Source organism: Epinephelus lanceolatus, chromosome 3 (assembly GCF_041903045.1).
Source record: "Epinephelus lanceolatus isolate andai-2023 chromosome 3, ASM4190304v1, whole genome shotgun sequence".
Lineage (NCBI taxonomy): Eukaryota > Metazoa > Chordata > Actinopteri > Perciformes > Serranidae > Epinephelus > Epinephelus lanceolatus.
Genome location: NC_135736.1, coordinates 19,367,111 through 19,380,790, shown reverse-complemented (window position 1 = coordinate 19,380,790; position 13,680 = coordinate 19,367,111). Strand labels below are relative to the sequence as shown.

At 42.1% G+C, this 13,680-nt stretch overlaps 1 protein-coding gene across 1 annotated transcript; it reads left to right on the top strand.

The window, feature by feature from the left end:
- The first annotated feature begins 1,066 nt into the window (after nucleotides 1-1,066).
- Nucleotides 1,067-11,978, top strand: gprc5bb (G protein-coupled receptor, class C, group 5, member Bb). The gene is made up of 4 exons (XM_033623145.2): nucleotides 1,067-1,843; nucleotides 2,534-3,638; nucleotides 9,734-9,846; nucleotides 9,936-11,978. The coding sequence occupies exons 2-4, from the start codon at nucleotides 2,534-2,536 to the stop codon at nucleotides 9,978-9,980; spliced, it is 1,263 nt and encodes a 420-aa protein (XP_033479036.1). The 5' UTR covers nucleotides 1,067-1,843; the 3' UTR covers nucleotides 9,981-11,978.
- The last annotated feature ends 1,702 nt before the right edge of the window (nucleotides 11,979-13,680 follow it).

Sequence of the window (13,680 nt, the reverse complement as noted above, 5' to 3'; positions counted from 1 at the left end):
TGTCAGCAGCTAGCAGATTAAATTTGGCCAGTGCAAACCTCCCTGCACTGGGTGTCGCAGCAGACTGGTGGTCAGCAATAGCACTGGGTCTTGGTGGGGAGTGAGGCGTAGGACACACTAGAATTTGAGGCTCTGGTTAATGTTAGTTACATAAATGTGAACTTGAAGCCACAGCTGTGAGCTTTTGACTCCAGGTAGGAGTAGACTAAACTATCAGCAGCATTTCCTTTACGTCTCTGAAACTTTGTTGATCTTGACATGTGTTTTGTTTTATTGTCAGACTCTTTGAGACTCTCCTTTTGATATGTCTGTCTCCTGTTTTTTTGGGTTGCTTTGCAGTGTGGACAGATTTGTTACCGCTGCTGAAACAGCACCTTGCTCTGCAGGGTTCTCCACCATTGAATCAGGCTTTTACCGAAGGGATGTGCATCTGTATTTTCAGTAGGAACGCCCTCTCTCTAAACTGACTTGTGATTGGCCAAAGTCTCCCATCACAGGCTAAAATTTCTAAAGCCTGAAAACAGAGCAACAAGAGTTTGTACGCTAAATACCTACTGCCAACTGTTAGCTTAGCTTAGCACAAAGACTGTAAATAGAAAGAGACAACTAGCCTGGCGAACGGAGGATAATGGACTGTTTTGTAAATCCCATTCATCACTCTGTTGCTGTCACCAACCAAAACCCTATCACTATCTGGATTTGACTATCTTTCCTTTCACAGCAGGATGTAGGTGTGCACTCTCCTCCTTACATCTGTCAGTCTGAGAGTTTATTTGTGTACCACAGACCAGCTTTGGCTTCTCCTGTGGTTGGCCTCTATATGTCACTGAGCTCACTCGTGGCTGTCAACATCAATCTCCATCACACTGATCCAAACTGACTTAATTAGCTAGTACAATGGTTGCTATCATGGTTTCCCATCTCCACGGGAGGAGATTACTCCTTTCTAAAGGAAGACTTGGCTGAGTCATGTCTTCAAGGCTATTATGTAACACTCTCTACTAGGACAGCCACGTGGCCACAGGGCTCACCTGTGTTTAGATTGACCATCTGCCCCTCTGCCTCTGTCTTCACACTGCAACACACACCGCCAATGGACATCTTACTGCTGAAGAGACCTCCATTTGTTTTAGTCCAATCTGGTGATCCAAGAAGATGAATCTCCAGCTCTGGGTATGAGGAAGAATTGTATAAGTGGTATAAGGAAGACGTGGGTGCCTGTAGGCAGGAAATAACACCGAGATGTGCAAACGGGTGACTAATACTGGCTTGGCTGTGAATTACCGTGCTTATGTACTGTACTTATTTCCTATCTTCTTCCTGTTTAGACAGGTGCATCAGCAAATCATACTCCCCATGTGTGGGTGAGCAGAAGTAAGGCTGGGATTGCGTCTCTGTTGACACCTCCGCAGATTCAGCGTGAAGCAGGGAGAGAGAAAAACAGACATGCAGACAGAATGAATTGAGAGAGGAGGACAGAGGGAGCGCGAGAGAAGAGTGAAAGAGAGACAGAAGATATATTTGACAATGTGGGTGTGTGAAGTATCAAGGCATGCATCATAATTGTGGATTCTTCTCGGAGCAGCTGGACGTGTCACTGCAGCAGCAGGACATTATTGGTCTCACAAAGTGTGTTATTTTGTACTTTAAAGCAGTGGGAGCTGTCAGCGCAGAGAGCGACATAGGAGACAAAATGGAAACCTTTTTGTTTCTGCTGCCTCAAGAATTTCATTAACTGGGATTATAAAATAATACTTGAACTAGTTGAAGGGATGCAGACTGGAAAATAATGATGTCCCTTCACTGTCAATAATCAAGATTTCAAGTCAAGAATTTATCTGAGGTGAGTGCGTAATTATTACAATTTAGGTTTGAGACCAGTTTAATGCTGTGGTATTTCGTACATATGTGTGTGTATTTGTGTGTGCTGTGATACGTCTATCCTTGTTAGGACCAAGTTGAGTTTCAGCCCTTGACAGTGAGGACATTTTTTGTATATTGATTAAAGTCAGTATTAGAGTAAAGGTTTAAATAAAGCTCAAGTTAATGCTTGGGAAATGCATTATGTCAATGAGGGTCCTCACAAGTAAGTACAAACATTGTGCGTGTGTGTGTGTGTGTGTGTGCGCGCGCACACGCACATACTCGTGCATTTCTCTGTGCTTTTGGGTACAGAAACTCGACTTCTCAAAAGCCCAGTGTGCAATGTAGTCAGCCCACGCTGTTTCCCGTTCCCATGGAAACCATTGCCCAGTGCTAAAAGCAGTTCTATTCTGTGCTGTGAGTATATGAGTGCGTGTTTGTGTGTGAGGGAGAAAAACATTAATCTCTGATATATAACAGTCTTATTGGATCTTAATATATATTGACTGCTGTTTTTTTACTGTATATTGTGACTCATGGAGATGCAGTATGAGCATGTACAGTACATTCACCTTCCTGCCTCCCTCCTCTCTGGATCTTTCTCCCTCTTGTTTATCTCTCTGTACCTTTCTCTCCATCACTACATATTTTCTGTCTGTCTGTCTCTAAGATGGCCGTCAGCCCTATCATCATCTGCCTCCTGTCACTGATTGGCTATGGCTCATCCCACCCCTCTCCTCCTCCTCGGGGATGCAGTGTGGATGTGGACCCTCCGTACAGAGTGCTGTGTGACCTGGAGTCAGTTTGGGGTGTGGTCCTGGAGGCCGTGGCCTGCAGCGGCGGCCTCGCTTCTCTGGTCCTCGCTGTGCTCCTGCTAGTCAAGCTGCGCTCCATTGGTGACCCCGGCAGGCGCTCCGGCATGGGGCCTCTTCTCCTGCTCCTAGGCACGCTCCTGGGGCTCTTCTGTATTTCTCTTGCTTTCCTGGTGGGGAAGAACCAGGCGCTGTGTGTGGTCCGCAGGGCGTTCTGGGGGCCCCTTTTTGCCCTTTGCTTCTCCAGCTTGCTAGTGCAGGGTGTGAGGCTCAGGAGGCTGGTGGCTGGCAAGACGAGCCCATCGGGCAGCTCCCTGGCAGCGCTGGGTCTGGCCTTGGCCTTGGTTCAGGGGATCATCTCTGCCGAATGGGTCTTGCTGACTGTAGTTAGGGAGGGTCACCCGGCCTGTGAATATCCGCCTTTAGACTTTGCTCTGACATGCAGCTACACCCTGGGGCTGCTCCTCATAGCCATGGGGCTCTCTCTGGGGGTGGTGTTGTGTGGAGGAGAGCTGGGGGTAGAGGGAACAGGTGGTAATGACGAAGATAGGGAAGGAGAGAGTGAAAAACGGAGATGGAAGTGTAACGCCATCTGGGTCTTCCTTTCCAGTTTGGCATCAGCATTGCTATGGGTGGCCTGGCTAGGGTTTTATCTTTATGGCAGCCAGGCACTGAGGGGAAAGGGGAAAGGGGACAGGTCAGGAGGAGGAAAGAAGGATGTAAAGGTGTTGGATGAGCCTGCACTGGCAGTGGCCCTGGTCATTCAGGGCTGGATCCTGCTGCTGTTCCACGCCATTCCAGAGGCACACCTGATTCTCCGCAACCCTCCGCAAACAAACACGCAAGATTTCTTCGACACCAGTCACACGTCCCCTCCTCCACATTTTGGAGATGACCTTCCAGCACACTCTCACCGACCCTTCCCTGAGAACCAGTCCTTTTCTATGGAGGAGCACGGCTCAAGTAGGCTTATGTAAAGTGTCTCTGTTTGTCTCTGTGCATGTTGGTGTAACAAAGCTTAATAATCTGTTTCAAAGGAAAAACATTTTTTTCAGCCTGGGTCAAATCGCTCTCATGAGGTTGTACTTTCAACATTTTAGGTTGAGTATAAAATGTTTGGCATGTTTTAATGGTAAGTCACGAGGTCAGGAGAACACTGTTGCCTGGCAACTTGCAACAGAAATGGATGTTGCCTTGATTTCTCTCCAAAAACCGACAATGACTTAATGTTTTCTGCATTCAATGTCATGCCGAAGAATGAAAAAGGAGTATACAACAAAAGTAAAAAACTTTCATGGAGCATGACATTCTTAAATAATACAATATTACAATCACAGCTATCTTCTGAGACTGAAAGGAGATAGATTTGGCTCTGGTCAGCTGAATTTATGTCAATTACAATGGATTTCAATACTAACCAAGAGCTGAATTCACAAAGTGTCTTATCTTATTGTTACCTCTTAAGAGCTTTTCTTGAGCAACTTCAGACTGAGCTTTTAGCTCCTAGGCTAAAAGTGATAATGACATCATGTCTCATGGATTCATACTCAGTCTGTCTATAGTGACTGAGAGGTGAACAGCCTGTATCAGTGAATTAGATATTCATCAGTTCATAGGAGCATGAAACGGAACTAGAATGGATTAGAACATTTAAATTAGATTTAAGTAACTTGGTTAATTAATTAATTTAATGGTTCAGTGTGCAGTTCTGGAGAAAGATAGTTTACTGTTGACTCTCATTCCCAGGTCATCGAATAGAATAGAATAGAAATTTATTGTCATTGCTCCAAAAAAACATTGAAAAACAGTTTGACTCCAGTATTGCAGCAGCAAACATCATACATACATTCATAGCAATAAAAGAGATTAAAAGTGCAACTCGTGCAGACAGTTCAGTGCAATTCAGTTCAGTGCAATTCTCAGTTCAGTACACGTCACATTTAAGATATCACTATTCAGTGTGTGTCAGTCTTTGGCTTGTGGGTAGAAGCTGTTTCTCAGTCTATTTGTTTTGGTTTTTATTGTCCTGTATCTTCTCCCAGAGGGCTGAGGAGAAAACAGAGGATGTCCAGGGTGTGAATGATCTACCACTGGCTTTCTTTTCCAGTCGGCCAGTGTAAATGTCTGTGAGTGAGGGCAATGGTGATCCAGTAACATGCTCAGCTGCCCTCACTACCCGCTGGAGATCCTTCTTGTTGAATACTGACAACCTTGAATTGGTAGTTGGACCAGACCACCAACCCAAAGCATCAGTGTATGACGACCTGGGATGAGATTAACCAATCAACTTTCTTTCTCCAGAACTACATACTGCACCTTTAACATATAGCAATTAATAAATATGCTAGATAAATAAACTTTCATCCACTGGACTATTTACATTAATCATATACTGTTCATACTGCAACACGATCACATTACTGTAGCTTTGTTTACAGCAAAATCCGTCTCAATTTTAGCTACGGTGCGCAATCCAAAATCCAATTAAACCTCATGAAATGCCTGATTATCCTACAGGCTTATAGGAAAATGTATGAGTCATTTCACTTTGGTTGCTCTCCACATTTATTTGAAGCCAGATGCACAGATGAAGCGCTAAACCAAGATGAACCAGGATAAACAAAGAGTGGAGGCAGCGGCAGGACGGAGTCAGAGAATGTCTTGCAAGAAAACAGACTGAAGGAGACTGATGATACTGGTTGGCCAATTTATGCCTGACAGAAGAAAGAAAGCTGTGCTGCAAAGAACAGGACAACAGTACAGTTTGCACACTAGCAGGGTCATACAGAGAGGAAAGTGGTCAGTAAAATCCTTGTCTCTGTCATCTTTGACATAGAGCTCGTATAAATATATTGATAGGATAGGACAGGATAGGATAGGACAGGACAGGATAGGAACAGATAGAATGGGAAGGAATAGGAACAGACAGGATAGCAACAGATAGGATAGGATAGGAACGGATAGGATAGGATAGGAACGGAATGGAATGGAACAGAACGGAACGGAACGGAATGGATAGGATAGGATAGGAACGGAATGGAATGGAACAGAACGGAACGGAACGGAATGGATAGGATAGGATAGGATAGGAACAAATAGGAACGGATCGGATAGGATAGGATAGGAACAGATAGGAACGGATAGGAACAGATAGAATAGGAACAAATAGGAATGGATAGGAACGATAGGATAGGAACAGATAGGATAGGAACAGACAGGATAGGATAGGATAGGAACGGAACGGAACGGAACGGAATGGATAGATGGCCAGAACTATGAAAAAAAGACCCAGGTTGAGAAAAAGTGGATTTTTCCTTTAAAGTGAGATGTTTGAAGGAAGAAATAACACAGTCTTCCACAAGTCAAGTTGAATTAATAGGCAGTACAACACGCCAGTGCTCAATTTAACACACTCACTGTGAGTTTTGGAGTAATTTATGCTAGCTAATGTTAGTAAACATGTTAGTATATATATATATATATATATATATATATATATATATATATATATATATATATATATATATATATTTTTTTTTTTTTTTCTGATCATTTTGCAACACTGTGTTTTAGCAATATTAGCATGTAAATATTGAACTGGGTTTAACAAACTGAACCTCATTGGAAGACATGTAATTGTCTTGCTTTACTCCTATATTGAAAAATAAAAGAAAATTCAATGTGTCAATATGCTGTAATTCCCAATGGTGGCCACAGTGGCTGCTGCTCAGCAAAAGCAACATAAGTTGTGTCCAAAATCACTTCCTGTTCACTGAATAGTGCACTATTTTTACTGTGTGCCAGTTTATTCGTATGTGTAAACTCTGAGTGTAAAACGTATTTGCTAAATAATGCCCTAAAATATTCCCAAAATGGAATGAAAAATGTGATGTCCATAGCTTGTACTTTATGCTAACAATGCGACAATTCAAAGTCAATGTGAAAATTACGGTCACGTGACAGTACAGCTGGGAATAGGGATGCGACTTTGGATGGGCTGCTGGTTCCAGAAGTCTTTTTCCCCATTTTGTTTTACCATTTAAATTTGTTCTTTCAACAATCTAATCAGTGTTATTTAAAGGGTCCAGTGTGTTTGGGGGGCATCTATTGGAAGAAATTATATATATTAATTATAACTATGTTTTCATTACATTATAATGAAATTAAACGCCATGTTGTTTCTACAGTAGCCCAGAGTGGACAAACCAAACACTGGCTCTAAATAGGACCATTCACATTTTCTCATTAGCCACTGTACTTCTTTTACACACGTGGCACACTGGAGAAGTTTTAGTTCTGGCAACTCAACACTAAATGCCACCTATCCCTACACACTAGACCTTTAAAGCAGCTGTGCGGAACTTTTTATCATTAATAAAAACTGCCCCTAGTTCGTATCACCCCCCCTTGAAGATCCGCATATTTATTTGAACCCAACAGCGACAAAAAAGCCTTTCTCTATATGGCTATTTAGCGTAGCCTGGCTCGGGTTGGACACACAGCGGAAGTCAGCAAACCAGAATACGGCACCCGAGGCGGAAGTGATTCTGCTCGCCCGCAGTGATTAAACCACAGAAGAAGGAGTCGTGTTTACAGTGTTCTTCGAGTAAGCAGTACGCAACGGGCATTGCTCAACACATAACACCTAACAGTTTTACCAGAGATGTATCTATGAGGACTTGGTTGTACTTTTGATGTCATGGCGGATAACGAAGGAGCATCATCTAAAATTATCTGTGACTGTGACCATGAACACAAATATACAGCAGGCAGTTGTCCTCAGTTTATAAGAAATTCAGAGCTACACCAGAACATTTATGAACAGGTCTTACTTTACTACTAATTTGTGTGTAACGTTAGCATGTTAGCATGTTAGCATGTTTCCACTAATTACTTGGACTGACCTAACGTAGCATTAGCTTTGCAAGCAAAGGCTGCAGGTAACAGCTTTGCTGTGTTAGGATTATGTTATGTCTTCACTGTGTATCTTCACATAAAAGAATACTCAGACGATTTGGGAGTTATGCCTTTTCTCTATCATTTTCATATCGAGACAACATGATCGATATCTTTTTTGTGTCTGTACATCCAGTGGCAGGGTCTCAGCGGTTAGCATTGCGCTTATAGGGGGTCAGTACGTCCGGTGAGCAGGCACAGACGTAGCTTGTAAACAAAACTCATCTGTTTATTTAGCTTAGCGATATCTCCGGACTATAGTAGCTACAATGGATGACTTTGAACGCGATTTTGAAGAGTTTCTTGTAGCGGACACAGATCCAGATCCTTTGTTTGCTTTTACCGTGTGACTTAGCGTACCTGTCCCAGAGCCAGCTGCAGCTGTTGCTCACCAGTGTATCCCTCCGCGCAAGACGTACTGACCCCCTACAAGCGCCAAGATATCCATCTTGTTGTCTCAATATGAAAATGATAGAGAAAGGGCATAACTCCCAAAATGTCGGAGTATTCTTTTCACGTAATAATGCCGACTCAGCAGATAACTTGTTAACTGTTTATTCCTCCTTACACCGAACGTACACGGCTGCTTCTCATTGTTTCCAGTAGCACAACAACGGTTACTACATTACCCAGAATAACTTGAGGCTCACACTACTACGGTAGCCTTAGTAGCTCAAAATACACAACAGATTAGATTAGATCAGAACAGAAACACGACAGGAGAATTTACTGAGTAATTTTGCTGTTTCCACTAATTTCTTGGACTGACCTGACGTTAGTTAATCCTCTCTCTCCAAAACAAATGCATGCGGTAATTGCCGGCTGCAGTCAGAATTTTACGACACCAGGCTGTGGGTGTCATACCGCTTCGACCAAAGGGGCGCTATAATCAACGAAAACGAAAAGTTCCGCACAGCTGCTTTAACATAGAAACATGGGACTCTTCTGGGTGTATACAGTCGTAGGTTCATGTTATGGCTACCAGTTGTACTTATTTCAACTTCTTGTCTGAGAAAAGTGTTTTGTCCCAATGTGTGTCAGTCTCCACTGCCATGGAGAAAAAGCCAGTCAAAGGCAGGAATCAATGCAAATAGCAATACCTGCAAATTCAAGTTGAATTCTGAATTAATCCAAAACTGGCCAAAAATTATAAAGTGAACTGATCTTAGCTGCAGCTTGTTTTTTTTAACTTGAGTTTCTACATGCCATTAGCAGTGAGTGTCGACGTTTTTAGCTAGGTTATTGGATATTTCTTGCCAAAATGCACATTGGGAGCTGTAGTTAATTTATATCAACAGGCTTTTAGCTTCAAATTGTTTTAATATCTTTTGTACTAAAGATGAAAAACGTCACACGGTCAAGGAAAACTCTTAAGAAGAATTCGTACTGACACTAGGCTATGTAGATATGTGATGGTAGATGTTATTGATGTGGTCTGCAGAGGTGAAACTACAATGCTTTGAAGATGGGCTACCAAAAGTGCATCTTAGATACTTAGCCCTGTGTGTGCTTTATGTGTTGTTTCATGCAGACTATAGAATATGGACAACACGGTGAAAAATATTACTTCATTGGCAAGGTGCTTAATAAGCAACAGCCGAAGGATGCACTGCTTTAAATGTTGCCGTGAGGCATTGTGGGACACCATTATCTCCTTTTTTTTCATAAAGGACAGTCCAGTGTACCTTACGGTAAAAGATACAAGGAAGGAGGAATTGAAGCACCTCTCGTTAGCATTTAGAGAATTCAACACGCTGTTAGTATGGCTGCCACTTAGATATTTCAAGGTCATTTTACTCAGTTAGGGCTTAAAAAGACGATTCAACGGCAGCCATAGTCTGTAGACACCCACACAGTACTGACAGAGGTCTAATCAACTGTAGTAATTAAAATCACCTTTGTGGGTTTGCTACGAGTGTAAAGGGAGCTATCAAGTGTTTGGAAAAAATTATACTTCAACCCTGAGTTTCATGCATGTCTGCTTTGTATCAGTTAGTTGTACAGTCATCTCTCATTTCTTGAAACTGGAATCATCATGATCTAATATTTGTTAAACACCTGTAACGTGTGTGTCTGGGTGTGTGTATTCCTTGCCCGGTCAGCTCTCCGAAGTGGAACATACCACGGCAGCCACGGGAGTGTCCGCCCTGGCATCGCCTTTAGAGGTCACGTCTACCAACCTACTGAAATGGCTCTGGTCATGAACGGTGGAACAGTAAGTATGGTAGAAACTCATTTACCAGCCAACCAGCCAACCACAGGAGTACTGCACTTTTTCACTACTTGTTTGTGTCTCCCTTGTAGATGCCCACGGCCCCAGTTAACTACACTGGAAGACGGTTGTGGTAAAATGGGACGAGACTTGAAGAGGATACACTGGTGTGTACTCGTAGAATTTCCCGTTGCCTAAGAAAAAGAAGAAGATATTAAAGGCGTCACATATCACACAGAATGGAGTTGATGGGGGCTTAAAAAAAAGTTTAATGTGTTTTATGTTTCTGCACACATGTATGAATTTTACATTTTAAGAACCAATCCTAACACTGTAGTATTTATGCTTAAGTTTTCTGGATTGCCTCTTTATCAGCAGACTGGACATGAAATCACAGGAGAGGGAAGAGAAAGTGACGCAGCTTCCACAGTTCAGGAGATTTTGTCATAAAGCCAGGGTATTTATGGTGCATTATTTTGATAGTCAGCACAGATAGTCTTAACTGTAATATGTAAATATATACACTGACGAGGAATGTATAAGGAGGGTTAATGTTATTATAGCGTATATAAAGTCAATATCAAAGACTAGTGTTCAATGTGGTATTACCACGACAAAGTAAAGTTTAAAGGACGACATGAATGAAGTGAAGTAAACATTTTGTGTGAGCAGCTCCAAATCGATGCTGTTACTGATGCCAGTTCATCAAACTACGCTTTCCTTCTTTTTCTGTCAGGCATCAAGCCCCAACAAAAAGGACAAAAAAAAAGCTTTAGATCGTTAATGTAAATTACCTGCATACACCCACATAGCTTGCTTGGCCTCTGTGTTACATGCTGGAAAGACCCAAAGGACTCATAGTGTTTTTCTCTCCATATCTCCATCCTATTATCAGTGCTACTGGACAGTTTGGCACATTTCACTGCGTGAATTGACAATTGTCATGCATTTAACAAAGCCTCTGCAGAGTTCTGGAGGATCGGCTGATGATTCAGAAAGAAGAAGCTTAAATGAGTCGACAGCTCACGGATGAGTAGTTTTTAATAAGCATATCATAAAAAGCCATTTAATACTGTAATGCCTATAATGCAGTATATAAGGTTTACTGTTGGAGGTTGTGATTTTGCACTTTATCATGTCTGGGCATTGTGATATTTGAGATGCATGTAAAAGCGCAGTTTAAAGGTAATGTATTTTGTCAAAATTTAATTGTATTTTGAGTGTTTTCTAGAATTTTGATATACACATAGAGGAGAAATACCAGTTTTAGTGTTGAGTTCATTCTCATCTGAAGTGCTCGGAAAATATAAACATCTACAATTCCATGAAAACTGGGGAAACTTGATCTGCAGAGGAAGACCATGTGGTACAATGGAAAGTTCTGGAACAGCTACAAAATGGACCTTGAGGTTGGACTTTGTTCTCAGTCCGTTTTGATGCATTTTCACTCATGTTTCCCAAAAGTTACTTTGGATCTCATAAGGCTCCTAATCATTATATACACTTTATTTGAGATGTATGGCAACATCTCATTATATTGTTGTGATCAAGATCCCTTTACATTTTAAATTCCCATCGAATATAGAGAAACATTTAGTCATGCATCACTGTGAATTAACCTGGAACAGATACAAACGCATGTATATTGTTTTTTATTAGTGACGCAGCAAAGTTTGGCTCCAAAGCGAGACAGATTTCTAGTCAGCAGCTGCTGGCAATTGAACTCTGAGGCAGCTTCCTACTTGACTGGAGGGATGCGGTTTTCATCTCCCAAGCAACACTGGCTTCATTCCAGGACATTTTATCCAGTTAAAACACAATTCAAAGAACAGTCACCATGTTCATGCCGGGACCATTTCCTCTTGCTGTGAGACTCAACTATATAATTTGCTTTTGTGTACAAGTGTATGCTCAGATATTGTACAGTGAAAATATTACCATCACAGGATTTTTATGTATCAGCGCTATATAACTGAGTTTTAATCATGTAAATAACCCAAATGTGAAAATGGTATTTTCCTTTTAAGATGCTCTTATGATGATAGCACTGTCACTGTTTAATGGCAGCGTAACATGAATGTCTGTAATGTGATTCGCACAAAGTGGCTAATACATTGGTGCATATTTTCTGTTAAGTACTGTGTGGTCATTGAACTGTTCTTTCTTCGGTCTCCTGTCCTTATGGTACACTAATGGACCTAATGGATCCACTGTACTGTAGGCATCGGTCACTTCATAGAGATGCAGCAACACAGTGAACACCACATCGATAGCACATGTCACTTATAGAAAAAGCTGCAAGTAAATAAAACACAAGCACATTTTGAAAAGCAAGGTTTCCAGAGGACGCTAAAAACTGATGCCCATGTAATCACAACTCCTAAAAGCATATCTATAAAACATTAGAAAATTATTTTTGGTATTTCTCTTATCACACATAGTATGGAATTGTTTCTACACGTCATATTTCGTTATTTTCGTTAACAAAATTGCTGCATCATTTATACCAAGTATATGGAGTTTGGCTGGTTTATGAGCCAAGTGGAGACGTGCACGATGTCTCTCCTCCATGCAGTGTGTTGAATCGTGAGCCAATTCACCTCATAGCTCTATCCATCAAAAATAGCTATGGAGCAGCTGTTCCAAAATTCCTCACTGCATGTGGGAGTGTTTTAAAAGTAACCTGTGCTATATTCAGGTCATTGCATCTCAAATTCGTAGGGCTGTGAGAGGCTGTAAATGGAGGTTTGGTATGCAGCTGGCTCAGACTCCAGGTAGAACACTGGGTGCCGAGAGGCTGTAGGTGACAGCTGATGCAACTAGCTGTCATGGGCTGAAGTCGGATGCTGGGGTTGCAGATGGCTGTCAGATGTAGTGGGCAGAAGCAGGAACACCAGCTGGCTCCTGGAAGCTGTGGTCAAAAGATGGGGATGTAGCTGGCACAGACATCTTAGGTGGCGGGTGGTATTATTATCATATCTCGAAGTAGCATGTGAAGGCTGAGCTTGAAAATGAACACTACTCACCTCTATGAGAATGCTGTGGTTGCTGCTTGCTGGCAAAGGCTGTGCGTGCATGGCTGTAAATAGGAGACCAAGAAAGCTGGATCTGCACTGGCTGGCTACCAGAAGCTGAAGGAACTGGCGGTAGTTGCAGGTAAAAGCTGGTGCCAGCGTCTGTTATAGAGGCTTATGCACCTAGCTGTCAGAAGGTAAAGTAAGAAGCCAAAATTGCAGCTGGCTTCCGTTAAGCTGCAGACAGACACTGGCCTTGGCACTGGCCTTTCAACTTGTGAGGCTAAAGGTGAGGCCCAGGCTGGGGCTTAGACTAATTCCCAAAGTATTCAGGCAAAATATAAAGGCAGAGCATGTTTACACAAACTAGTTTGGTTGTCCAAATTAAGAGAGAGAAGTTCAAACCCTGCTACTTTCTTATCACCACACACCTGGGGAATCGCTGCATAAACTGGTTGTGACTATCAGATTTAAAAAGTTACAAAAATATCTAGCAGAAAATTGTAGGTGTAAGAGGAGGGTGTAAAATGCTATTCGACCATCTGAAAAACACTTTGACAACTGATGCCTCAACAGTGCAGCTTTCTTGCTGCAAGAAGCTCCAGGTAAAAGTGATAGAAGCTGCTGGTTTATACAGTAATTCACCTTACTTAAAGGAGCAGATTTTGGAGCATTCAGTAGCATCTAGTGGTAAGAACAGCAGATTAGAGCCAGCTGAATCTCCTCCTGTTTAGAAAGGTTTTTAGCAGGAGCTGAATTATCTGCCTCTGCTTCTCCAAAACAAACAGATCAAGTGATTTAAACTGGTACATACACTGAAGAA

Excerpts from the sequence above, each read along its gene's own strand:
- gprc5bb (XM_033623145.2), top strand. The coding sequence starts at position 2,534 with ATGGCCGTCAGCCCTATCATCATCTGCCTCCTGTCACTGATTGGCTAT. Across the intron at positions 3,639-9,733 it reads TATGGAGGAGCACGGCTCAA|CTCTCCGAAGTGGAACATAC; the intron begins GTAGGCTTATGT and ends TTGCCCGGTCAG. Across the intron at positions 9,847-9,935 it reads TGGTCATGAACGGTGGAACA|ATGCCCACGGCCCCAGTTAA; the intron begins GTAAGTATGGTA and ends TCTCCCTTGTAG.